Source organism: Aegilops tauschii, chromosome 1 (genome assembly GCF_002575655.3).
Source record: "Aegilops tauschii subsp. strangulata cultivar AL8/78 chromosome 1, Aet v6.0, whole genome shotgun sequence".
NCBI lineage: Eukaryota > Viridiplantae > Streptophyta > Magnoliopsida > Poales > Poaceae > Aegilops > Aegilops tauschii.
Window position 1 is genome coordinate 503,109,312 of NC_053035.3, and position 27,407 is coordinate 503,136,718.

The 27,407-nt window shown below is 44.1% G+C and overlaps 4 protein-coding genes across 5 annotated transcripts; 1 reads left to right on the forward strand and 3 right to left on the reverse strand.

Moving 5' to 3' along the window:
* Nucleotides 1-10,064: 10,064 nt before the first annotated feature.
* Nucleotides 10,065-11,424, reverse strand: LOC109782186 (uncharacterized). Its single transcript, XM_020340787.2, has one exon. It carries the CDS (start codon nucleotides 11,375-11,377, stop codon nucleotides 10,805-10,807), a length of 573 nt encoding a protein of 190 aa, XP_020196376.1. The 5' UTR covers nucleotides 11,378-11,424; the 3' UTR covers nucleotides 10,065-10,804.
* Nucleotides 11,425-12,024: 600 nt separating this feature from the next.
* On the forward strand, nucleotides 12,025-16,277 carry LOC109782197 (V-type proton ATPase subunit C). 2 transcript variants are annotated; one of them, XM_020340797.3, is made up of 11 exons: nucleotides 12,025-12,326; nucleotides 12,417-12,485; nucleotides 12,561-12,688; nucleotides 12,774-12,873; nucleotides 13,449-13,516; nucleotides 13,641-13,782; nucleotides 14,112-14,228; nucleotides 14,425-14,550; nucleotides 15,488-15,571; nucleotides 15,735-15,814; nucleotides 15,896-16,277. In XM_020340797.3, exons 1-11 carry the CDS (start codon nucleotides 12,198-12,200, stop codon nucleotides 15,993-15,995), a joined length of 1,143 nt encoding a protein of 380 aa, XP_020196386.1. In that variant the 5' UTR covers nucleotides 12,025-12,197; the 3' UTR covers nucleotides 15,996-16,277. The 2 variants fall into 2 exon arrangements, with proteins under 2 accessions (XP_020196386.1, XP_020196387.1); XM_020340798.4 differs by having other exon boundaries at nucleotides 12,042-12,326; nucleotides 15,899-16,277.
* Nucleotides 16,278-16,795: 518 nt separating this feature from the next.
* LOC109782196 (receptor-like protein EIX2) lies at nucleotides 16,796-20,301 on the reverse strand. Its single transcript, XM_020340796.4, has one exon. The coding sequence runs from the start codon at nucleotides 20,265-20,267 to the stop codon at nucleotides 17,064-17,066; it is 3,204 nt and encodes a 1,067-aa protein (XP_020196385.1). The 5' UTR covers nucleotides 20,268-20,301; the 3' UTR covers nucleotides 16,796-17,063.
* Nucleotides 20,302-22,548: 2,247 nt separating this feature from the next.
* Nucleotides 22,549-25,998, reverse strand: LOC109782180 (receptor-like protein EIX1). The gene has a single exon (XM_073506557.1). It carries the CDS (start codon nucleotides 25,996-25,998, stop codon nucleotides 23,050-23,052), a length of 2,949 nt encoding a protein of 982 aa, XP_073362658.1. The 3' UTR covers nucleotides 22,549-23,049.
* Nucleotides 25,999-27,407: the final 1,409 nt, after the last annotated feature.

Below are 27,407 nucleotides of genomic sequence, written 5' to 3' on the forward strand. Positions count from 1 at the left end.
TCCGGACCTTTACCCGCACTTTGATAGACTGCATTGGAGTTGCCCTAACCGCACATACAGAATGGTTGTAGCTATATGTTTGTCAACTTTCATATTGACCTCCTAGCCGCCCCTTCCTCCCCTCCTCCTCCACCCTAGCCGCCCCTCCTCCTCCTAGCCGCCCCTTCCTCGCCGCCGCCTGAGGCAGCTGCCGGGCAAGCTCGGGGCGCCAAGGATGGTGGCGGCGGGGCCTCGGTTGCCTTGCTTCTTCGTGGGGAACCCCTGATCGGGAGCGGCGGCTCCATTGACAAGGTCCGGCCGGCTAGCAGCCGTGCGGGCGGTGGATCTGGTGTCCCGGCCGTGCGGGCGGCGGGATCCGGTGGTCGTTGGCGGCCGGCGGCGGCTTCTGCGGCGGTCGGTGCGCGCGATTTGGCGCCTCCCCTCCTCCCCTGTTCAGCGTGCGAGCCAGCTTGGTCGGGCCGCGCTTCCCTTTGGTCGCCGGTTCTGTACAGGAGGCGCTGCTGGTGGCGGAGATCTAGTTCGAGCGAAATCCCTGGCCGGCCATGACCGGCCGCGTCGACGGCGACGCCTGAGGGCGCCGTTCCCCTTCTTGGAAGCGTCGGTATGGACTGATCTCCTCACTTCACCTTCCCCTAGGTCTCTCGGGCAAAAGCCCTAACTTTGTTGGGCGGCGGCGGCACTCACGGCGCCGTTCCCTTCTTGAACGCGCCGCTTTGGGAACCTTGGGGTTGGGTGGCGCTTGTGGGTGGTGGGCGACGGCGGTGGTGCGGCCCTATCCTAGCATCGATTTACATCCGTTGCTTGGAGATGGACTCGCGTAGGTGGAGGTCGTCGGCTGGCGTCGTGGTGGCGTCAATGGCGGAGGACCTGCCAAGGCTCGCGTAGGTGGAGGTCGTCGTTTGGCGTCGTGGTGGCGTCGATGGCGGAGGACATGCCAAGGTTGTCACCTCAATCTGCTCTGAAGATGAACCAGTGGAAGATGGCGACGACGACACATGTGAGTGCGTCGGACCGGTTTGAGCCCCGGACCCGGCAGATGGCTCGGTCGGGACCTCCGGCTTTAGATGTTAGGCTTAGGTGAGAGGTCTGGGTATGTGGCTCAGGTTGCACCCCTTCATTATTTGGATAGGAGTAGCGGCAGATGTTGCCAAGATGGCGGATTCAGGCATATTGTTGTTCTACTTTGTAAGGTCTTCGAGAATAATCAATAAAATAGCCGCATGCATCTCCCAGATGCAGAGGCCGAGGGTCATCCTCCTTTTCCAAAAAAAAAAAGCTATATATTTGTTGAGTCTGATTAGTTGATGACGGCTTATAGTTGCCAGAAATTTAGGTCGACCGGGTCGAGAAGCAAGGTCACGGGCCATCATCCCTCCAGACCGAGGTGCGACCAGGAGCATACCACTTCAAGATGCTAATTGAGGACGCGGATCGTGATCCATACAAATTTGGATCGATGACCGTTGTGCGATGCATTGGGTTGTTGTGGTGCGTGATCCATGCGAAGTTGGGTCGATGACCCTGACTCTCAGATTGGTCGTGGTATTTGACCCAATTGAATTTGGGTCGATGACCCCTGCCGGTCCAAGACAACGCCAGTGATACCAAACCTCATACTTTGAGACTTGCATTATTTTACACAACTCATGCATAATATCGCGCGCGCTCACACACACACAGACACACACAAACACACAGAAAGATCAAAGATCAAAGGGTAATATAATAACGTAGAAGTTTAGCCTTGAATACATAAGTTCACTTGTGGGCAAAAGGAAAATATCAAGTTAACAGCCAGTGGTGCACAGAAAAAACAAACTATTTTTCATATGGAAAAGCTAAGCAAGCAGAGATGACCGACGGTAGCAATGCTTAGTCCAATATCCATCTCGTACTTCATGTACCTGCGAGAAACATGATGAGGTATTAATGAGTCGGTAACAAGTCTAACAAGTTCTATCTGCAATGAATAAGTCTACAAGTTTACTAAAATAACTAGTCTTCGTAGTTTGAAAAAAATGTCTTGTGATCTTCTGCCTTTTTTTCTCATACGATCCAAGATTGGATCGGAATCCACTATCATCAGATAAGGGAACAAGATCTTCTGCCCTTCTGTTGGTGGTGTTTCTTTATCAAGCTGGAACCAATATATCGCAAGAATTGTTGAAGTACGCTTACCATGTTTCTCTACATTTGCTTTGCATGCATCTAACAATGTGGTTCTGGCTTCCTCATATGAAGGTGGTTTGTAGCCCTTCGGAGCTTGTTTAATTGCCGATACCATTTCATAATATTGTGGGCTTCTCATCGCATTGAGAGGAATACCGTTCCCAGTAACAAACTCCATGATTTTCAGATCAACACTATCTATTTCCGTCACACCAAATGCTTCCGCTAATGGGCTATACGTCTTTGTGACAACGGTCTTTGAAACTCCTTTCTTCTCTTTATGCTGTTCAAATTCAGACTTAAATCAGAAGAGAAGAGTAAAACAAGACAGCAGAATAATTAATTTAGGATTAAATCAGCATGTTGTCTAGAATAATTTAAGATAATTCAGTTTAGAACTTTATATGTATGCATGTTATCACATAATGAAGTTTAAAATTTAAGAATAATTAATTAAGGAGTATCAATTTAGGATTTTTTTCCTTGTGCTCTAGAAAGTATTGTTACCTCATCCAGGAAGGGTTGTTTAGCAGATTTTTCAGCACCTTGCTCGGCCGATTCTTCTTCTCCATCTTCTTCACCGGCGTCAGCGTCATCATCTTCATGGACCTCAAGGTCATCTGTCAAATCTTCCCTTCTTTTTTCTTCTACAGAACCGCCAACATCTTCATTTTGTTTACGTTTCCCAAACGCCATCTAATCTCTGCAAACTTCTATCACCAATAAAAGAATTAATCAAACTAGAAAGACGATCTTCTGAAGCTAAAGTGCTAAACGTTTGTACCTGGTGATCTTGGTGCAACGAGGAAGCCCTTCCTGGATCTACACGCTGCTCTAGAGAAGAAGAGATGAGGAGGCGGACGAAATTATGGGTTCAGCGCTATTTAAGAATCAGATATGAGTATATGATGCTTGGAATTACCATGTTTTATTTTATTTTTAAGTAGTTGCCATTTTTAAGTGGGCTCAATTTATTTGCTGCCTCACTATTTGGTCGTGTGTTGCCTTTTTTATTAATGACAATCAGGGAAAATTATTTCTAAAAAATTGATAATTTGATACTCATGATTAAAGGGAGTATATATCATTGCCATCTTTGTGTGTTCAAAAATATTACTTCAAAAAACGACATTTGAAAGATGCCAGTGTAAAAATTGACATTGGCATATACCGAACTAACCCTACAAAATATGTTGACGTGACAAATATCAATCCCAAACCCAGGACAACAGTAATCACGTAAATGGTGTGACAAACAGATACAAGACCTTCAAGAAGAAATCGTCGGTCAAACATTTTTCAAGATATAACACCTTCAATTTATGACGATGCTGCTTGATCCAATCCTTTAGGCTAGATCATGAGTTTGCACCCACGTGACACACGTACTTGTTGATGCCGATGTTATGCACCATGGCTAACAACAAGCACATGCTGAAAAGGGCCATTTGGCTGCTAGCTCGCGTTGAAGGAGGGGTCATCAGACGTCACTTGAGGCCATCATCTGCATCAAAACTGTTTCTTGTCACGCGAACGACGTTTTCCCATTGAACACCATCGGCAATTAATGCGTCATTGGTTTTTACGATCTACGTGTAGTCAATGAAGGAAATAGGGTGATGGGTGGTGTCCCAAGGGGTCTCGCATGCGATGAAGGTGGCACGATGCGGTTCGGGCCCTCAGATGGATAATAATAGAGGTAACCCTACTCATTTAGAACAACATGCCAATCCGACTTGGGAGCACATAGACTCTCCTCCTTCGCCATCGCCCTCTCTAATGGTGTAGTTGTGCAGGGAAGCCTTGGTCTACCGGTGGGAGCTGTAATTTTCCTATCTTGGGGCTTTAGGTATGTCCTCGCTTGTCTGTCACCTCGGTCCATCCAGCGGTGGTCGCGGCATCACTCAATAAGGTCTCCTCCAACTTCTTCTTGAGCTTCAGCGGTGTGTGTGTGTTATTGGATGTAGCGACAAGATCGATGTGTACTTGTTTGCCTTTCTCTATGTGGAAACATGTAGAGTTGGATGTGTCTTTGTCAGATGGTCTACGATAATATGGACATCCCGGGTTGAATTTTATTTTACCCATCATTTTTGCTGAATTTTTTTCCATGAAGGAAGGAAAGACCCCACCGTTCCTTCCGAAAACATTACCAACTGCGGTGATTTATTTCCCAATATTGAAAGGAGGGAAATTTCACATGTATCATTGTTGACATGAAATTGTTATCTATCTCAGCAAGTAAAAAATATTAAAAGATTTGGGGCCACAAGTCAGCTGACGACTACGGCGTGATTTTTTCTTGTGCTAGTTTTTTGCTCCAAGAACTATCCCAAATCTCTCTCTCTCTATCATCGTTCGTCTGCAAAGCTCCAGTGGACCAGTCCCTGATGGATCCATCTCCAAGGTCCAATACTCCAATCCTCCAGCACTCTCCACCCCACAACATGTGGTTCTCACGCGGTTCGCTTCTCCCGTACACCGTATCCATCATATGTCAGTGGACAACTCGATGGCCGACCACCGGCAGGGGACTGGGGGGTGGCCGAAGGAGGACTACAATTGTCCGGTGGTGGAGCACGATTTCCTAGTGCTCCGGTAAGCCTCGGTTCATTGAGAACTCCCTTGGCTTCTTGCATATCGATCAAGGTCGCGGTTTGTCCAACAAATCTGCTTAACCCGGCCTCGTCACCGACCCTTGATTTGGGTCGATCAACCCCGGGGCCGGGTCAGGGAAAGGACCATCGACTGGGGAACCAGGCAACTATATATGTCTTGGCTGCAAAAAGCAAATTATGATTGATGTAATCAAAGTCGTATTGGCGTTATATAATGATTAAGAATTTGAATAACTGTGACATCAGATTTTTAGGCTAAAAGACACCCTCAGGTACGTCGTATCCCAATTGAACACATGGCAATTTTTCTGTTGATTTTTTATGCTACATGGAATTTTTTGCTGTAGAACATGGCAAATCCTGATACATAAGCATGCCAATTTTATCTGTTTTCTCATGTCACATCTAGTTGTTAGATTTTTAGCGCTAAAAGTCTAACGTCAGATTTTTAAACTTTTTGATGATTAATTGGTTGCCCGAACCCTTAGAACATAAAAACATGTCGCTGGCTCCACTACAGGAAGGCGATGGTAACAACTTTTGTTTCAAAGGAGTTAGGCGCCGGTGCACTTTTAGTTCCACACTTTTTTGAGGTTGAGTATATTTTGTTGGGTATTACATGCTTTCGATGAACTTGGGTGTAGGCAGCCTTGTATCTGGCTCGGACGATGTATCTTGATTGCTAGTCAGATGTGTGCCATTTTTGCTGGTTTCCTTAATTAACTATGTTTCATTTGGTTTTTGGATCAGGCTTCACTCATTAACACCATGACTTATGTTCGAAATATGAGCAATTTATTAAATAATTTTACTAACAGAAATACTAGATAAAGCATGACTAGTATAGATGAACACGTCTAAAACAGACACTAGATGAAGTTGCATATATGAAGTAGAACCTAACATATGTAGGGCAGACACTAGAGATGAAGTTGCATATATGAGGTAGAACCTAACATATGTAGGGCAGACACTAGGGCAAAGAACTGTGGCAGGACTTGTAACAACAAAAGCAAGAACACGTGCGGGACAGCAGCAACACTGGACTTGGGGTTGACATCCTCTCAGTGGTAAGGAACCTAGAGGCGAGAGGGTTGTGTTGTTCTGGTGCGGCGTGGCGGGCGGCGGAGGAGGAGCGCGGGTGGATGTCCCTCTTTGTTCTCATGCTCATACATGTGGGGAAATAACCTCCCTTATAAAGAGGTCCAACTCACTCTAAACTAGCAATGTGGGACTAAACTTTAGAAGTGCCCCTTGCCTTGCACGAATGGGTTAAGTGAGCCTCTAGGATTTATTAGGAATTTCTGAAATTATTATTGGGCTGACCCATAAATAGATAAAATTCCAGCAACTTATAGGTTCCAATCCCTCACATACTTGCTCATCGAAGCAGGGAGAATACTGCAATGTTTTGCTTCGTATATGTGATGAACTAGTGGCTAAGGAGAATTAAAAATAACTAGTCGACAACTCCGTGTATTTTCACGAGCTAATCTATGATTTACTCATTTCAATGTACCACAAAAAAAGTTCTTTGAATAAAATTTAAACGTCCACGTTGGAGAAGCCCCTCGCATTTTTTTTGGCAAAGTACTCATGCTATCATATTATTTCGTGCCAATGTCAGAATCTACCCTATATATTTTGTTCATTCTATTTTGCTACTGCATTTTGCATTTACCCTATATATTTCTCCATTCGTTCAGGCGTTCCGGCTGTTCCCACCGAGATGTGTTGCTCTTATGTAATGCATAGTTACCTTTGTGTAGCGGACGCAGCTGTTCTGATCCTGAGCTCACATGAGCTCGAGAACAGTAAAATAAAAAAAATGAAATAAAATTAAAAAAAATGATTTTTTTTTGTGATACTTTGACAAATGTTTTCGTAGCTCGCAAAATCTAAACACAATATGACATTCGTGGAAAATGTGGCATAAAAACAAAATCGATGCTCCAAATCGTTATTTTCAAACACATTTTGGAGCATCGATTTTTTTTGCCACATTTTACACGAGTGATGAAATTTTGCAAGCTACGAAAACATTAGTCAAAGTTTCACATCAAAAAATCAGTTTTTTTTTTTCAATTTTATTTGATTTCACTGTTCACCTGAGCTCATGTGAGCTTGGGATTAGAACATCACTTCCATTGTGTAGCCTCTTACTTCTGGAGATATAACGCCTTGCAGCCGAGTGTATCTTCCCAGTTACATATAATTAAGCCCATTCAAAGATGCACTAGGAGTAAAAAAAGAACAATAGTTTGTTGAATCATTGTTCAGCTGAACCATGGCTATCCGTCATCTATTCGTGTGGGGATATAAGCCAGCTTCGTATGACCCGGTCCAACTCGAACCAAATGTTTGTTGAAAATACATAATTTTTATATATGAAAAACGAAAGATGCCCATGTACCTAAATATAAATGTTCACATATTAAAAAGAAAGTCTGTCACATATGTTAAAAATGGTCTATACATTTTAATAAATCAATACTGCATAAATAATACAGAAAGTTTATACATTAAAGATATAAATCATGTATTTTGGTTATTAATATACTCCCTCCGTCCAGAAATACTCGTTGCAGAAATGAATATAAATGGATGCATCTAAAGCTAAAATACGTCTAGATACATCCATTCCTCCGACAAGTATTTCCGGACGGAGAGAGTATTTAAAATATGGTTGCCTCACATTTATAAAATGTTCCTACATACGGGTATGTACACTAATATATTTTTAAGAAGTTCATACATTGACAAGAGAGGTGTTCATGCTTGTCGAGATATTAGTCCATGTAATTATAAAAGTGTTTAGATGTTCCCAAAAATTAGATAATAAAACAAGAGAAAATTTAAATCCTATAAACGTAAACTGAATTGAGGAAACTAAAAATAAAACACAAAAGAACCAGAAAAAGCTCAAAGAAGAAAACTGAACATTGCAAAAAAGGAGAAAAGATAAAAACGCACACGTCCCTCCCATTTGGGCCTTGGCCCACCTATTCACAGCTTCACGCGGAAGGGTGAGGGACACGCATAATGACTTGGCCACTCTTTGTTCTGAAATTTCAAAAATATAATATTTTTTAGGTAAGAAATTTCTAAAGCATTGACAAAGATTCAGATTAATAATGGAGAACTTATATATGAAATTTAAAATATTGTGCCAAAATATGAATATGAATATATTTGACAAAATGTTAACCTTGTATTTAGAAAATGTTCCTTCCAATGCAAATAAAAGATGTTTTAAATAAGTTCATACATTTATACATATCCACAACTAATAATAAATAAATAAATTTTAACATAAAAATAAAAATAGAAAAAGCTAAACTTTTAAAAAGAAAGAAAGACGGCAAAATGACAACAAAAGATACGCAAGCTGTCAGTCCACCCGCTGGGCACTTCAGCGAAGGCGTGCTAGCTTTGCACTGGTTTCATGTTAGCAGCGACATATACGGCACCTTCACCTAAATTTCATTTTATTGTTTTATCTGTTTCCTCTTTTTACTTTTTTATTTTCATTTTGGTTTTCTTGGGTTGGGGAGGATATGCAAACACTTTTTATTTTTTCACATGTCCTTTTATGTATTATTAAACTAACAACTAAAAAAGATATTATTTAAAAATGTTAAATTAAATAATTTTTAGATTATTAATGTGAAAAATTAAAGCACAACATTTTTTGTGAGAAACTTTCAATCTATTCATGTTGAATCATGGCAGTATAACGAACACCAGAAATAATAATAATTACATCCAGATTCGTAGACCATCTAGCAACGACTACAAGCACTGAAGCAAGCCAAAGGCGCCGCCATCATCGCCCCTCCTGCATCGGAGTCGAGCAAAACTTATTGTAGTAGACAGTCGAGAAGTCGTCGTGCTAAGACTTCATAGGACCAACACACCAGAACAACAACCGCCGTTGTTGAAGAGTAGCGTAAATCAGAAGGATCCAATTTGAAGACACACCAATATAGACAAGCTACGACCAGATCCGAGCAAATCCACTAAGGACAAATCCACCAGAGACGCACCTCCACACGCGCATCGACAATGCTAGACGTGCCACTGAAAAAAATAAAGGACGCCTTAATGCCCATTATTGTTCTCCTTCATGCGTCGCCTGTCGCCAGTAAGTAAGTGCCTATAGGAACTCCTGGATTTATGCGGTATTCCTCTCTCTTCTTTCCACTCCTAAGTTGAGCTAGTGAATTACAACCCAATCATGTATCCGGTGTTCTTACACGCACACATTGGCTAATAGAGAAATGTGCCCTGTCACCACCAAATTAAAGTCCGTTTTTCATAAGGCATGGTATCAACTAAATGCGGACACGGCGTTTCTGCACCCATCGATAAATAGTAAAATAAAAATCTAAATTTTTTTACACATGAAAATTGGGAGAATCTTCTAGGTACGTGCTAATTTCAAGGTGTTTGAACATTTGAGTAGCTCGTGGCAAAAAATAACAATTTGACTTGTCAAACAAACTTTCAAAAAGTGTGCTATAGACCAGATCTGTTTTTGCCACGAACTCCTCAAATGTCCAAACACCTTGAAATTTCAAATTTTATTTTATTTGTTTGCTATTTTTTGAATTTATTGTTTATAGGGTGCAGATGAGCTCGGGCACCGAATTGAAATTTTGCTAAAATGGTAACTACTAGCTCTGTGCATGCCTGCAGTCATGGGTGGAGCTACAAGGGAACATGGGTCTACATATGTTCACCCATAATTTTGATAAGCAAGCATATACTAGTGCAGACAAATGATATTCTGAACATGCCCCCTCTTGTTTATCTTAAGATGGAACCGCTGAGCATTATGAAGCTTACAAATAATTTCAAGATCTTCAAGATCAATCGTCAGACAAACACGACTGTTCATGAGATTGCTAAGTTTAGTTTTAACAATAGGTCGGAGGTTATTCTTTAATTTAGTTTTCCGCCCTGTGTGGCGTATGCTGTAATGAATGATTATAAGCACTTTTTTAGCTGATTAATATATGTTTTTTAACTCTCAAGTTGTCACATATGTTTTTTGAACTTAAGTTGTCACGGATGTTGTTGGTTGGCATACATGAGTCATGACTACTCCTGGGTTCCACTGATGTACACATCTACAATGCACAATTAAGAGAAAATGCAAGGCACACTTAGCGTGAAAGCGCAATAGTAACAAATATTCAAAAAAATGTTGTAGGTACTATATAAAAATCCAAAACTTTTTCTTTGCGAAAACATAACAAATCCAAATCTGTCGCATACTATTATATCAACGTGAATTGCCGTAGAGAAAGCAAAATACGAAGATGAAGCACACATTTGTGCAGAAAAAGAAACACAAATCCTTCAAGACATGTTATATCTTCTCCTGAAGATCTGGTCGAGAAAACACTAGTGAAGACACTCAAGTAGAGAAAACTAAATAAAAGGATGAAGGATAACTTACTAGAGAAGCCAATCGACAAGACTTTGCCGATCTACTTCCCAAGACCAGAACGAGAAAACAGTGGTGAACACGTATTACGATCTGAACACTCCCTCGAGAAGAGATCGACTCCCTCTGTATACAAATATAAGAGCATTTAGATCACTACTTTAGTGATCTAAACACTCTGTATTTCTTCAGGGATGGAGTACCTGAGAACAAAAGTGTCGGTTCACGCTCGTGGAGTGGGCGTGCGCTTGTTAGAAAAAAAAAACGGATTCTTAAGTACGAACCTATACCTTTGTAAGAGCATCTCCAATAGATGGTCCAAAATTTGGCGGTTCAAAACCGAAGATGTAAAATTTGGACCGCCAAAAGGTGCGTTTTGGAGCTCCGAAAAAAGCTCAACTCCAACAGATGGTCCAAAAGAGCAACTCCAATAGATGGTCCAAAATGAAGATGTAAATTTCTTAAAACGACATACTACTAGTCCATTCAACATAGTTCAAACATCAAATTCAACATAGTTTCATACATGAACTTCAACTACTACTTATTCAAACTACTAGATAAACTACTCCTCATCGTCGGAGCTGCGGAACTGCGCCCAAAACTCCTCCTTCGTCGGGTCGTCGCACCCCTCCTCCTCCTCCTCGTCTGAGAAGTCTGCCCAGTCCTCCTCGGAAGAGGACTCGATGGGGATCACCTTCGAGGGACCGGTCTCGTCCTCCTTCTTCTGCTCCGCCTCACGCTTCCAGTAGTACTCCAGCTTGGCCTGGACGTACTCCGGATGCTCCCGAGCAAACCTCGCCATCGCCTCCTCGTCGGTCTCGCCAGCACTGACGACAACCGACGGCTTCTTCATCTTCTTCTTCTTCGTCATGATCTCCTTCATGTTGATGCCCTGCGGCACAAGCATCTCCGCTTCCGCCCGAGTCTCGATCTCTGGAAAGTTGAGGTGCGACCGAGGCCTCTCGGCACGCCACACCGCCACGTCGTAGGCACGCGCGGCCTCGTGGGCGGAGGGGTACGTGCCGATCCACCAACGCCTTCCGGCGTCGGAGAACTCCACACCCCAGTTACCGGAGGGCTTCTGCCTCACGCCGAAGAAGCCCGACTTGCCCTTCGGCGTCTTCTTCGGCGCCATCGGAGAGCGGTGGAGCAGCGGCGGCGTGCGGCCGGGGCGGTGGCGGATGGAGCCGGGCGGGGCGGAGTTGCGGGGCTGCGGCGGCGTGCGGGGCGGTGGCGGACGGAGCCGGGCGGGGCGGAGCTGCGGGGCGGCGGCGGCGTGCGGGGCGGTGGCGGACGGAGCTACGGCGGGGGCGGGGCGGCGCCGGATCTGATGCGGGCGGCGTCGGGGCGGCGGCGGACGGGCGGGCGGGCGGGAAAGGAAATGAAGTGGCGGTTGGGCGTTCGCGGGCGGCGGCTGGTTTTGGACCAAATGCACTTCGTGATGTAAATTTGCATCGCGAGGTGTTGTATTTTACATCACGAGGAGGCCGCGGTTCAAATTTTTTTTACATATGGACCGTCTGTTGGAGCTGCGTTTTTGGCTTCAGACGATTCGAAAGTTAGTTATTTTTACATTTGGACCATCTATTGGAGATGCTCTAAGTATCCACCGGTAAACATTATGTTTTGTAGGAATTCAGACTTGTAAGCAGATTATTACCTTTTTGCTTTTGTTCATTCAACTACCCTTCACCATTTTTGTGGATGAATTTGTGAATTTTGGACAAGAGATTGTTGATCTGCCTGGACAAGAGCCAGGAGAGGGGAGCTCGTGGTGACAGACAGGTGGGCCCCGCCCACGTCGAGGTGACGGGCACACGTGGCCACGTCGCCGTCGCCTCTTCCCTCCCCGATCCACCACCACACAAGAGCAGAGCAGAGGAGATCGAAATCCAGCCGACCTTCCCCTGCGCCGACGACCCCCTCCCCCTCATCCTCGCCGGCGACGACCGACCATGGCGACGCGGTACTGGATCGCCGCCCTGCCCGTCGCCGACGACAACGTCGCCGCCGGCAAGACGGCCCTCTGGGCGCGCCTCCAGGACGCCATCTCCCGCCACTCCTTCGACACCCCGCTCTACCGCGTAAGCACCCCCTCCTCCTCCTCCTTTGCCGTCGATCGCCCTCCGCCTTCTGCCCCTGACTGACTCGACTCCCCTGGCCTCCGCGCGCAGTTCACCGTCCCGGATCTCCGCCCCGGCACGCTCGACTCCCTGCTCGCCCTCAGCGACGACCTCGTCAAGGTACCTGCTTTCCATCCCGATCTTGCCCCCCACCCCTCTTCTTGGCCCCCGGCCTGATCCGGCCTCTGGCTGCAGTCCAACATCTTCATCGAGGGCGTCTCCCACAAGATCCGCCGGCAGATCGAGGACCTGGAGCGCGCCGGAGGGGTCGAGCCCGGCACCCTCACCGTCGACGGCGTCCCCGTCGACAGCTACCTCACCAGGTCCCTCCTTCTGCCTGTGCCCTGTGCCGCTGCTTACATTCTTCATCTGCCAACTGCTTACATTCTTCGACTCTACTGGACGCAGGTTCGTGTGGGACGAGGGCAAGTACCCCGTCAACGCCCCGCTCAAGGAGACCGTCGCCAGCATCCAGTCCCAGGTCGCCAAGATCGAGGACGACATGAAGGTGATGATTAACTCTGCTTCTGCGTCTCTTCATCAGTTCACTTCTTCTTCATACTGACCAAATTACAGTTGGGTGCTAGTAAGATTTTGGAACATTGGCAGCAACTTAACACTACATTAGCTAGGCTAGCCGGGTACTGTATTTTGGACAGTGTTGTTTAACACTTTAACAGTTACATTTGGTCCTCTGCGCTGAATTGGTAGATTTTGGATGTAGCTTACTTCCTGTTTGCCTTGGTATGTTCGGTTCCGGCTAAGGTACCTATTTGTGCAGCTAGTTACATGAGTATTTATTTAGTCTCCTGTCCCCTTTTCTGGCACTGAATTGCCACATAATGTTCATTATGCAAACAGCCAGGGAATTGGTACCACATTTTGTCAGTAATAAAAGGAATAAATTGAAGTAATTATAACGGAAATACTACATCGATCTTTCCTGTCATTAGTCTCCAGTCCTCATCACAAGTGCTGTCTTGGTTTTATACAGACCTTCGTTTTATTTTGTACTCATAGATGCAAATAAGTGTTTTGGTTGGATGTTACATTTACAGAAGGACTGAATATGCCCTTTTCCAGGTTAGAGTTGCTGAATACGGTAATGTTAAGAGCCAGCTTGGCGCAATCAACAGGAAGCAAACTGGAAGGTAAATCGTCTCACCATACTTCCTGACTAGCTCTAGAGGGAGGGACATGCTTGGTACTAGTATTATGCTACTCTGTTGCTTGCCTTGAGTCCTACTCTGATTGATTGTTCCTCTTGTATGGCAGTTTAGCAGTTCGTGACCTTTCCAACCTCATAAAACCAGAGGATATGGTCACTTCGGAACATCTAGTGACACTCCTTTCTATTGTGCCAAAGTATTCCCAAAAAGACTGGTTATCAAGCTACGAGTCACTCGATACGTTTGTGGTAAGTTCAGAAGCCTTTGAATATGGATAATGTCTGTGATAATTCATTGTTTGAACTATTTTCATGCCTTGCTTCATTTCAGCATTTGTCTATTTTATTTATGGCTACTTAATTAAAACCAAGAGTGTTTATTTGGTTCACCATTTCTGGTCTTAATGCTATCATAAGAACTCGCCATCACAGAAATCTTCCAAATTCTAGATACATTTGACTTGCAGTCGTTTACCTGGGTGCTATTTACTCTGCCCTTATGAGGAGCTTTCAAGTTGTCCTAGTTTGTGATTGTATTCAGTTGATTCTTTCAATTGAGCTAATTATTGTTTATATAGGTTCCGAGATCGTCAAAAAAGCTTTACGAGGACAATGAGTATGCTCTCTACACTGTAACATTATTTGCCAAGGTTGTTGACAACTTTAAGGTCCATGCTCGTGAGAAAGGTTTCCAGGTAACTTTGTTGCCTGATCCTTTCTTTTAAACCATCGCTTGCATTTAACCTTAATTTGGCATGGTGGCAGTACTTCCATGTAGCCTTTCGTATAGCTCCTAATAGCTGGGCAAAAATTAATCTTGCCAGTTGGTACCTATCATTCTCTCGTAACTGTTTTGTCATCCACTAACTTCTAATTCACACTTGATTTCAGATCCGTGACTTTGAGTATAGTCCTGAAGCACAGGAGAGTCGGAAGCAAGAGCTAGAAAAACTGCTGCAAGACCAGGAAGTTATGAGGACCTCTCTATTGCAATGGTGCTATGCAAGTTACAGTGAGGTACATGTCTTCTGCAGTGTATTATGTCCTAATATCATCTATGAACCGTATGGTGAACAAACCACATGCCCTTAGTTCCTGTACATTTGCAAAAGATACTGTAGAAATAAGTCGGTCAAATATTTCATTTGATTGCACAGATGTTCTTCATCAGAACTCATCCATTATGAACTACTCTCCAGCTCGTGGTTGGTTTCTACTGTAGTTTCCTCATCTATTTACTATGTTAGCCTACACAAACTTTTGATTTTTCTTTCTAGTTCAATCGCAAGCCTGAACATGAAGGTTGTGAATTTGTTCAATGGTTAATTGGTTATTTGATCTCCTTCAGTGGTAGTCTGAAAACCAGAACATGGTGTGATCATATCATGCTGAATCTGAATTTCTATTTTGATAGTGCGAACTCACATAGTTGTCACTCTCTGGTAGTTTTCTCTTGTTAAAACTGTAAGGACAATAGTTGAGTTGCAACTTCCATGGCATAATGGAATCTGGGGCTTATTTTTGTTAATGCTGTTATTTTCTCACCAGTGCATCCTTTTTTAGGGCGAAATCATATGGCTGTCAACTCATTAAGCAGATTGGGATGCATCCCCTTTGTTTTCTGATCCGTGATTGTTAGTTCAAAGCTACAAATGATGGCTGCTATTCATTCGTTTAAGCTCTGCAGAATTTTAACATGTGCCCATTATCGTAAAATCGTAGTAATAGGCAAAACGGATCGGCTTCTCTATTGATGGAACACTACTGTTATGTTATTTGTCTGTGTATGGCAGTGCTACTCCTAGTGGTCATCATGGCAGAACTTAACTCATGAGAGTATACCTAGAATATTGGGCTTTAGTTGCTTGGTTGCTGGGCAATCATGGTTTGCTAAGTTTATTTGCTTCTTTATCAATAAATATCACTCCTCACGGTTCCTGTACTATATTTCTAGGTATTTAGCTCCTGGATGCATTTCTCTGCTGTTCGTGTCTTCGTAGAGAGCATTCTGAGATATGGTCTGCCTGCACGGTTCCTGGTAATTTCCCTGTCTGTTATTTGACAGCCAGCTTTATCTTTCACATCTGATCTGTAACTAGTTTTTACAACAGACAACTGCCCTGTTCATGGTAATTTACCTTGCTGTTCTACAATAGCCAGTCTAACACGGTCATCTCTGATCCCGGCTGTGTTTGTATCAGTCTGTTGTCCTAGCACCATCTACAAAGAGTGAGAAGAAAGTAAGGAACATCTTGGAAGGGCTATGCGGCAATGCCAACAGGTAAATTCCATGCCTAGGCTGCAGTCCATTGGCTTTCTTACTCTGCTCATGTCATTTGCTAACCGAGCCTTCGAATTACAGCAGCTACTGGAGATCCGAAGACGACGTGGGCATGGCTGCTGGCCTGGGAGGCGAGACAGAGTCCCACCCTTACGTCTCCTTCACCATAAACTTTGTCTGAGGGTGTTTGATGTATATTATTTTGTGACATCAATTCTTTCATGGTATGTCGGTTTCGGTTTATACTTCTGTAGTAGATGATCCGCGCCGATCAATAATGTAGTCTTTCAGAGAACCTTGAACGTATCCTGGCACAAACTGGGACTTCTCTTTTTTTGTTCTGCTACGGTGTTGCAACTGTTTACTTCTTGTGCAGTGTTGTATTACTGGGTACATTATTGTAATTTTGAGTAACCAGAATCTATAATAATAAAATCAAGGTGAATAAGCTGGCTAATATAAACAGTTATGTTGTTCACTGGTGTGAATTTGTTTGACAAGTAGATGACCTCTTTGCCCCCTTGTTGGTTGTAATGTGTATTGGTCAGCCAAAAAATCAAATATACAAATTTGTCATACTTCCAAATTGAAACGTTCAATAGGAGATTGTATTGAGGAAAGTGTTCTCTTCATTACTTCCTTTCCTGTTGCCTCTAAAATAGTCGATAACTGTTTTGCCTCTTATCATTGATGATCACCAATACAAAGTGACATTTAGAAAACATTCATACAAGTTTTGTTTTCACTAAATTTTACTCCTCCGTAAAGAAATACAAGAGCGTTTAGATCACTACTATAGTGATCTAGTAGTGATCTAAACGCTGTTATATTTCAGTGATCTAAACGCTTTTATATTTCTTAAAAGAGGGAGTATCTAACAAGAAGTTGCTCAGGCATGGAAATACATTTTGCCGAAAGGTAATAAAGTCATACTTCAGAAAAATCATTCCATACATCTTATGATCCAAAATAACCATCTAAGCAAGAAATGGGACCTTGCACATTACGTGGCATAAGAAATCCAAGTAGTTCTGAATAATATTACACCATTAATGGGTATGCCATAGCAGGATACATTTATTTTATGAGATGAAACCTTGTGGCATGCACAACTACCACCGACTGTTCAAAGATACAATACAATACATGAATAAGTTCTGAATGGTAAAGTGTGTGACAATACAATATAGCAATAAGTTTTCCAGGCCCCTTAATCTTGTAGCGGTATCTTTGGTAGTTCTTGATTAATTCACACCTGTGGTCCGAACCATTTTTGCCAAGTAACAACAGAGATGACATACAACCTGTCATATAGCTTGTCGAGTAGCCCGAAATAAGCATAACTCCATCTCTTCATGAAGAGAAGTCCAAAAAACACCATCCAGGTGCCCGCCACAAAGCCAATAATTGATCCAAGAAGAAAATCTATTTGAGACAAGCCATCTTCAGGCAACCTTGTTGGTTCTCCATTGGTTGGCGGATCTCTAGGCGGACCAGGACATTGCCTTAGAACTGGATGTCCACAAAGACCAGGATTACCAATGTACATATAGGCTGCATCATCTGTACCGAGGATGTTGAGTTGATGCCCTGAGGGTATCCTTCCCGATAGATTGTTGTACGACAAGTTCAGACGGCTCAGGTATGTCAAATCTGATAAGCTCCGGGGAATTTGCCCACCAAGTATGTTCTTTGACAGGTCAAGAGACTCCAACAATCGAAGGTTGCCAATCTTATATGGGATATTTCCACTCAACATGTTTGATGATAAATTCAAATTTATGAGACCAGCAAGGGCGCTTAGTTTCACTGGGATTTCTCCAGTCAAACTGTTGCAAGATAAATCAATGCTCATCAAATATAGAGCATTCTTTGTGTATTCAAGCACTTGCCCTTTTATCACCACTGACAAGCTATCATTAGACATTCCCATATCAGTCAAACCATACTTGTCACTGTACTCTTCAGCGAAAGGATCATCTAATGGTGTATAATCATCTGTAGCAGCAGTGCCAGTCAAAGCTTTCAAGTTTTCCATATACGGTGGTATGGCCCCGGAAAAGTTATTATTAGATAGATCTAGAATACGAACATCCTGAAGTCCCATTATTTCATTTGGGATTTGACCAAAAAAGTTGTTTGATCTTAATCGTAGGATAACCAAACCAGGCATGGATTTACTAATCCATCTAGGTAACTCTCCAGTGAATTTGTTTTGACTTAGATCGAGGAAACTAAGATTCTGACATTGTTGTAGGAACAAAGGAAATCCACCTGAAAAACTGTTGTTGCTTAGAAGAAGAGTGGTGATTTTCAAGCTGAAAGAACTTAATGAATTGACTCCTGTAGAGTTGTTGCTAGATTGGTTCTGTGGTTTCAACTCTTTTTGGCCACAATCAGGAAGTTCTTTTGAAAGCATATTGTTCGAAAGATCCAAGACCCGCAGTTTTTGCAGTCGACAAATTGACGTTGGAATAGTCCCGGTTATAGAATTGGAAAACAGAACTGCAACCTCCAAATGTGGAGCTTGGAAATTTGGCACAAACCCATCTAAAGAGTTTCTTGATATGTCCAATAACTCAATTGTTCTTGGTAACTTGGGTATCAAACCAGTCAGTTGATTTGACTGCATTGAAAGCGCAATCACAGACATGAACTCCATACTTAATGGTAACTCACCGCTAAGTTGGTTTGAGGATAAGTCCAAATGTGTAGCTTGAGAAAAGGTTTCCCAAAACCAATCTGGGATCCTACCAACTAGACCCGTGTTTGAAATTTTAAGGTCACTGGTGCTATTTTGCCATCGAAACCATTCAGGAAACCCGGGACCCAAATTACAAGATGAAAGCCATGCTGTATCCAAGTTGAACGGAGGCACCCAATGCGAGTCCATAATGAGTTCCACCTTATTATTAAATAAGTAGATGAACTTTAAATTCACCAAACCAGCAAAATGACCTTCTGATATCACACCACTCAAGTTGTTGTTTTGAAGAGCTAATGTAGTCAACTTTGTAAGCGCACTAATCTCTACGGGCAGTGAACCACTCAAATTGTTGTTTCCAAGGTCTAAGTCAGTCAAGCTTGTAAGCGCGCCAATCTCCATGGGCACCGGACCGTTCAAGTTGTTTTCATCAAGGTGTAAGTAAGTCAAATTCGTAAGTCTGCTAATATCCACAAGCACTGAACCGCTCAACTGATTGCCAGTGACATCAAGCATGCTTAAGCTAGTAAGGGTTGACACGAATGGTAAAGTCGTGCCAGTGAGGTTGGCACCGACCAAAAACAGCTCTTGCAAATTATTCCAAGAACAATTGGGTAACCTGTCAATCACCTCTGTTATGTCCCCGCTGATGTAGTTGTTGCTGAAATCTAGAGACCTTAAATTACACATATTTTTCAGTGTTCCCGGTATCATCCCCTGGATGTTGTTATCTAGAATACTAAAGGTCTCTAACAAGGTCAAGTTTCCCAACTCTTGAGGAAACGTGCCTGTTAATTCACAACCCTCTAAGCGTAGGCTGCTGAGGCTAGTTACATCCCAGAACCAATTGTGTGCAGCCGGACCGCTGAAATTGTTAAAAGAGAGGTCAAGCTCCTCAAGAAGCGTAAGGTTGTGGTGTTGAAGTGATGATGGAGTATTACTCTTATTAAGACCACATGAAGACAGAAACATTACAGCCAAATTGGGGATGGCGCTGACAGTATGGAACCAGTCAACGACTCCACTGAGGTCGATGTAGTGCATGTTAAGATGTTGTAGCGATTGGAGACGCGACAACCAAGATATATCCTTTGAGTATAGGTCATTGTATGGATAGGTGTACATGAAGTAGTTCTGTATGTCAAGTTGTACCAATTTGGACAGATTGCCTAGCTGAGGAGGCACTCTACCCCGAAAATCCATGTTGGAGAGGTTGAGATAAGTCAAACTCTGGAGAGAGCCTAAGAATCCCGGCATAGCCCTTGCACTTCCGAGAAGAATATTCAAGCTCAAATCTAGATGCTTGAGATGTTGGAGAGCAACCAGCGAAGAAGATACCTGTCCATGTAGCGAGTGGTCTTGAGGGTAACCATCGACACGAAGGGACTCATAACTTGTTGGAACTGGAAAATCGTTGCGGAGGTCAAGCTTGACGACGTGGCCTGTCCGGCGGCTGCAGGTGACGCCGCTCCACCGGCAGCAGTCGTGGTGTCGTTGCTGCCATGAGACGAGGCGATTGTCTGGGTCACGCGTGATGCCGGCCTTGAAGGAGAGCAGCGCGGCTCTCTCGGCCGGGATGCAGCTCCCGTTGGATATTCCTCTCGTGCTGTCAACGGAGTAGGCGGTGGTGATGGCTGCAGCTAGGATGGTTAGGAAGAGGAAGCTCGCTGCGGCCATGGCGTTGCTCTGGGGTCGGCTAGTGTGTGCTGGCAATGGCATGGAGGGGATGCCGAACGAAAACATGGTCATGGTGCAGTTTTTACTGAAGAAGAAGTGTCAAAGGAGAAATGCTGTGTGGTACTGGTATATCTTGTAGAGGCTACCGGTTACCACAACTTGGGATGAGTCACACGCTAGCTAGCTGGTCCAAGCGAAAACATGGTCATGGTACAGTTTCCATCATAGTATTAACTTTCCAAGGAGAAAAATTTGCAGGGGCTATCAGCTACCACAGATGTGACTGTCAGTCTATCACTCTCTTGTAGACCAAAGACCTGAACAATCATGTTTCAAATTAATTAAATATTTTTTTCTTAAGAATCCCAATCAAATAAATTGGTGGAGGATCTTGGCCCAGCTACATGGTGTGTCGATTACTTTGAGGCGACACGTGATGACGGCGACCACGAAGGGAAGCTTCTGCTAGCCCAGTGCAAAGCTAGCCTTCATCTATACAAACCACACGATCCATCTATACTTTGATGGATTCAGCAATCACTACTAGGGAAAAGTTTATAGGCAGACGCTTACCAGTAGCGCGGGTTTATAACACACGCTACTGCTACTTACTAGTAGCGCGGGTTTATACCCCTCGCTACTACTACGTTGATAGTAGTAGCGCCGGTTTATATCCCTCGCTACTACTAAATGGTCTCACCACCGGCGACCAGCCCCGATGCACCCTCCATCTCCTTCCTTTCTCCCTTGTTTCTCTTTTTTCCTCTCCCTCCCCCTCCGGTTTTACTCACCTTCCATGCCCATGCTTGCGCAGGTCGTCGACATGGCCAACCAGGACCTCTCTGACTTGGCCGCGAAGAGGATCCTCACACTGTCGTCTTACTCTTCACTGGATCCAGTCCCTCTCCAACAGTCGTCACCGGATCTGGTCTGCCGCTACCCGTCCGCACCTCCGGTGACCCCTGTCATCGCTGGATCGAACCATTGACACCATTGACAGTACGCACTGGGTCGAGATTTTTTTTTGAAATTAATAGTAGTAGCGCGGGTCAAAGACACGCATTACAGATATTTAGTAGTAGCGCGTGTGGAATCTGCGCTACTACTCACACACATACTAGTAGCGTGGGATGGGCTGTGCTACTACTACCAGTTAACTGTAGTGCCGTAGTAGTAGCGCGGGCACCCGCGCTACTACCAGCTATTTAAGCCGCGCTACTACTAGGCTTTTTCTAGTAGTGAATCAGCACCAGGCAACGCACGCGTAATTTATTTGAGAGTGCCTATCAGCCTATGCGTCACGCGACTGTAAATTCTCAGTCGACCTGCTACCCTTCTGATCGATAAACTAATCTTGTCGTTCGTATCCTGCCCTCGTACGTTTTCACTGCGTACGTGGGCTTGTGTTTTCCACTACTCTTCCTTTTTTGTCTGGCCTTGTAATTTATCTTGCTGTTCAATAATAGTCAGTCTTAACACTATCATGTCTGATCCCTATTGTGTTTGCATCAGTCTGTTGTCCTAACACCATCTACAAAGAGTGAGAAGAAAGTAAGAATCATCTTGGAAGGGCTATGCGGCAATGCTAACAGGTAAATTCCATGCCTGGCCTGCAGTCCATTGGCGGTTGCTACTCGCAGCCTGCTCATGTCTTTCGCTAACCGAACCTTCGAATTACAGCAGCTACTGGAGATCCGAAGACGACGTCGGCATGGCTGCTGGCCTGGGAGGCGAGACAGAGTCCCACCCTTGCGTCTCCTTCACCATAAACTTTGTCTGAGGATGTTTCATGTATATTATTTTGTGACACCAATTCATTCATCGTATGTCGGTTTCGGTTCATACTTCTGTAGTAGATGATCCACGCCGATCAATAATGTAGTGTTTCGGAGAACCTTGAATGTATCCTGGCACAAACTGGGACTTCTCTTTTTTTGTTCTGCTACGTTGTTGCAACTGTTCACTTTTTGTGCAGTGTTGTATTACTGGGTACATTATTGTAATTTTGAGTAACAAGAATCTATAATAATAAAATCAAGGTGAATAAGCTGGGTAATATAAACAGTTATGTTGTTCACTGGTGTGAATTTGTTTGACAAGTAGATGACCTCTTTGCCCCCTTGTTGGTTGTAATGTGTGTTGGCCAGCCAAAAAATCAAATACACAAATTTGCATACTTCTAAATTGAAACGTTCAATAGGAGATTGCATTGAAGAAAGTGTTCTCTTCATTACTTCCTTGCCTGTTGCCTCTCAAAAAGTTGATAACTGTTTTGCCTCTTATCAATAGGTGACAACATTGATGATCACCAATACAAAGTGACATTTAAAAAAAATTCATAAAAGTTTTGTTTTCACTAAATTCTACCCCCTCTGTAAAGAAACATGTTTAGATCACTTGATCTAAACGCTGTTATATTTCAGTGATCTAAACGCTTTTATATTTCTTAACAGAGGGTGTATTTAACAAGAAGTTGCATGGAAATACATTTTGCCGAAAGGTAATAAAAACGTAATTCATGAAAATTAGTCCATACATCTTATGATCCAAAATAATCATCTAAACAAGCAAGGGGACCTTGCACATTACGTGGCATAAGAAATCCAAGTAGTTCTGAATAATATTACACCATTAATGGGTATGCCATAGCAGGATACATTTATTTTATGAGACGAAACTGTGTGGCATGCACAACTTCCACCGGCGGTACAAAGATACAATACGATACATCAGTAATTTCTGAATGATAAAGTGTTTGACAATACAATATAGAAATAAGTTCTTCAGGCCCCTTAATCTTGTAGCGATATCTTTGGTAGTTCTTGCTTAATTCATACCCGTGGTCCGAACCATTTTAGCAAGTAACAACAGAAATGACACGCAACCTGTCATATAGGTTGTCGAGTAGCCCAAAATAAGCATACCTCCATCTCTTTATGAAGAGAAGTCCAAAAAACACCATCCAAGCGCCCACCACAAAACCGATAATTAATCCTAGAAGAAAATCCGTTTGAGAGAAATCATGTTCAACCCATCCTGTTGAAGCTCCATTGGTGGGCAGATCTCTAGGAGGACCGAAACATTCCCTTGGAACTGGATGCCCACAAAGACCAGGATTACCAATATACATAGAAGCTGGATCATCTGTCTCGAGGGTGTCGAGTTGATGCCCTGAGGGTATCCTTCCTGATAGATTGTTGTATGACAAGTTCAGACGGATCAGGTATGTTAAATCTGATAAGCCCTGAGGAATTTCACCACCAAGTTTGTTCTTTGACAGGTCAAGAGACTCCAGCGATCGAAGTTTGCCAATCTTATATGGGATATTTCCACTCAACAAGTTTGATGATAAATTCAAGCTTATGAGACCAACGAGGGAGCTTAGTTTCTCTGGGATTTCGCCAGTCAAACTATTGCAAGATAAATCAATGCTCATCAAATACACAATATTCTCCCTGTACTCAAGCACTTGCCCTTTTATCATCACCGAGAATCTATTATTAGATTGTCCTGCATCATAGGTTAGATACTTGTCATTGTATCCTTCAAAGAAAAGATAAGCATGTCTTGTATAATAATCAGTAGCAGTGCTAGTCAAAGCTTGCAAATTTTCTAGATATTGTGGTATGGCCCCCGAGAAGTTATTATTGGATAGATCCAGAATACGAACATTGTGGAGTCCCATTATTTCAATTGGAATGTGACCAGAAAAGTTGTTCGATCTTAACCGTAGGATAACCAAGCCAGGCATGACTTCACCAATCCATCCAGGTAACTCTCCACTGAATCGGTTTTGAGTTAGATCCAGGAAAACAAGGCTTGGACATTGTTGTAGGAACAAAGGAAATCCACTTGAAAAACTGTTGTTACTTAGGAGAAGAGTAGTGATATTCAAACTGAAAGAACTCATTGAATTGACACTGGAAGAGATGCTGCTAGATGTGTTCTGTTGTTTCAGCTCTTTTCGGCCACAGTGAGGAAGTTCCTTTGAAAGCAGGTTGTTTGAAAGATTTAAGATCCGCAATTTTCGCATTTGACAAATTGACGTCGGAATAGTCCCGGATATTGAATTGGAATACAGAACTGCAACTTGAAGTTGTGGAGCTCGGAAATCTGACACAAACCCATTTAAAGAGTTATTGGATATGTCCAGTACCACAACTGTTCTTGGTAACTTGGGTATCAAACCAGTGAGTAGATTTGACCCCATTGAAAGTGTAATAATTGACATGAACTCCAGATTGAGTGGTAAGTCACCACTAAGTTGGTTGAAGGAGATGTCCAAATGCTGAGCTTCAGAAAAGGTAGTCCAAAACCAATCTGGGATCCGACCAACTAGGCCATTGTTTGAAATCTGAAGGGAACGGATGCTCTTCTGCCATCGAAGCCATTCAGGAAATTGGGGACCCAAATGACAAGATGAAAATGATGCCACATCCAAGTTGAACGGAGGCACCCAATGCGAATCAACAATGAGTTCCAAATTATTCTGAGATAAGTCAATGGACTTTAAATTCATCAAACCAGCAAAATGATCTTCTGATATCACACCACTAAAGTTGTTGTTTCCAAGGTCCAAGTGAGTTAAATTTGCAAGCATGCCAATCTCCAGAGGCACCGAACCGCTCAATTGGTTGTGACTGACTTGAAGCATGGTTAAGCTAGTTAGGTTTGACACAAATTGTAATGTCATGCCAGTGATGTTGGCATATCTCAGATTCAGCTCTTGTAAATTCTTCCAACAACAGTTGGGTATTCTGTCTATTACCTCTCCTATGTCCATGTCAATGTTGTTGACGCTGAGATCTAGAGACCTTAGATTACACATATTTTGCATTGTTCCAGGTATCATCCCTCGGATGTTGTTTCCTGCAATGTTAAGTGTCTCTAACAAGGTCAAGTTTCCCAACTCGTTTGGAAACGGGCCTGATAGATAACAAGCCTCTAGGTTAAGGCTCTTGAGGCTAGTTACATCCCAGAACCAGTTGGGTGTAGCCGGACTGTAGAAATAGTTAAAAGAGAGGTCAAGCTCCTCAAGAACCGTAAAGTTAAGGTCTACAAGTGATGATGGAGGAGTAATCTCATTAAGCCTAGAATCTTGGAGAAGCAGTGAAACCAAATTGGAAAGTGCATTGACCGCATGGACCCAGTCAACGGCTCTGCTCAGGTCGATGTAGCCCATGTTAAGATGCTCTAGCGACTGGAGACGCGCTAACCAAGATATATCGTCCGAGTATAAAATATGATAATTATCGTAATAATTTCTCATATCAAGTTGTACCAGTTTGGAGAGGTTGCCTAGCTGAGGAGGCACTCTGCCATGGAAACCCATTTCGGAGAGGTTGAGATAAGTCAGACTTGGAAGAGAGCCCAGAAATCCCGGCATAGCCATTCCAGCTCCGAGGACAATATTTCCGCTTAGGTCTAGATGCTTGAGATGTGAGAGACCAAGCAACGAAGAAGATACCTTTCCGCGCAGCGAGTGATCTTCAGGGTTGCTGGCACCAGATATATAATCCTCTTCTGGAAATGGAAATAGATAATCGTTGCGGAGGCGGAGCTTGACGACGTGGCCTGTCCGGTGGCTGCAGGTGACGCCGCTCCACCGGCAGCAGTCGTGCGCACCTTGCTGCCAGGAGACGAGGCGATTGTCCGGGTCGCCTGTGATGCCGGCCTTGAAGGAGAGCAGCGCGGCCCTCTCGGCCGGGACACAGCTCCCGTTGAATCTTTCGGCCGCGCTGTCGATGGAGGAGGCCGTAGCTAGGATGATGATTAGGAAGAGCAACTTGTTCGGTGCAGCCATGGCGTTCGTTGTCTTGGGTTAATGAAGCTGATACTTCCTTAGACAGCAGCCATGGCGTTGTCCTGGACTTGTTTAAGGGGAGCACAAGTGAGAACAAACGTTGGGTCGGGTCGTCTCTCGTCAATTAGACCTGTCCCACAAAGTTGCAGTGTCATGTGTCTAGGCTTTATTTCACCGTGTTATGATGGCAATCCGGTACGAATAATAATGCTACTGTAGCAGCAGTGTTTGGAATATGCTGCTGCACGGCACACTAGTTCACACGAAGCGAATCAGATTCCCAATACGTACGAGTTTCTCTTCCAGTCTAAGGGCATGTCCAACGCTGACCCCGCAAACCTTCCGCAACCGTCCTGTCCGTACCGTGGAAGCCATCCAACGTGGTTTTGTATCGGCCCGCGGCACGGTCCAAACATGTTTTCTTCCGTAAACCGGATACAAATCATGGGGTTTTACAGGAGTCCAGACCGCTATCAAGCTTCCTTCTGACCACCATGGCCCACCCAAAACAACCACCCGTCCCTCCCGCACTTCCTTTCCGATGCATGCGCTGTTTACCGCATCGCATACATGCCGGTCCAGAGCACGTAGCGGCCAGCATTGATGCCACGATGTGACCGAAGGGAGGGAGGGTGGCGCTGACCGACGTGACCTATCGGGAGCCGCCGCTGTAATGCGAACGCAGGTTCCCGAGAAACCAACTCCGTCCACTGCACCGCATTGAAGCGGACCGCCCCTTCACTTGGTCTCGCATCAGCTATTTAAACCGTGCGTCGGTGACGCACAGAGCGGCACTCCCCCTCCCCGAATACCTGCCCCCTCCCCTCCCCTCCCCCGTCTCCGTTCCCGAGCCCCTCCCCGTCTTTGACCCCAGCTGAGGCAATGCCGAAGTCGTGGTGCTCCGCGCCGGCAGGCGGAGTAGGCGGTAGCTCCTCCTCCGGCGGTTCATGGAGGAGATCGTCCACGGCGGCGTCTACGGTGGCCGGCTCCTCCACCAAGTAGGAGATCGTCACTCCTCCAATGACGAGGAGGACCAGGCGCTGCCTCAGCAGCCGCAACAGCCGCTCCGACTCCTCAAGGAGGCCACTCTGACGGACAAAATCTTCGTCCGTTAGATCGAGATAATGATGTAGCGGTCGCTCAGCTATGAGGGCAATCCTGTAGGAATACTAATGCTACTGTAGCAGTGTATGGAATATGTTGCTTTTCCAGTCTAACCATGTGAAAGGGGTTCAGTCGTGAGTGAGGCCGACACTCCAGCGTCTCCTACCTGTCAAAATTGGAATTTTTTTTAGCACAGTACAATCGTAGATGCTTACAGACATGTACGTACACTCATGCTTATGAACACACGCATACCCTACTTCTATAAGCACCTTCGAGATACTGAGCCAACACAACATCTTGCT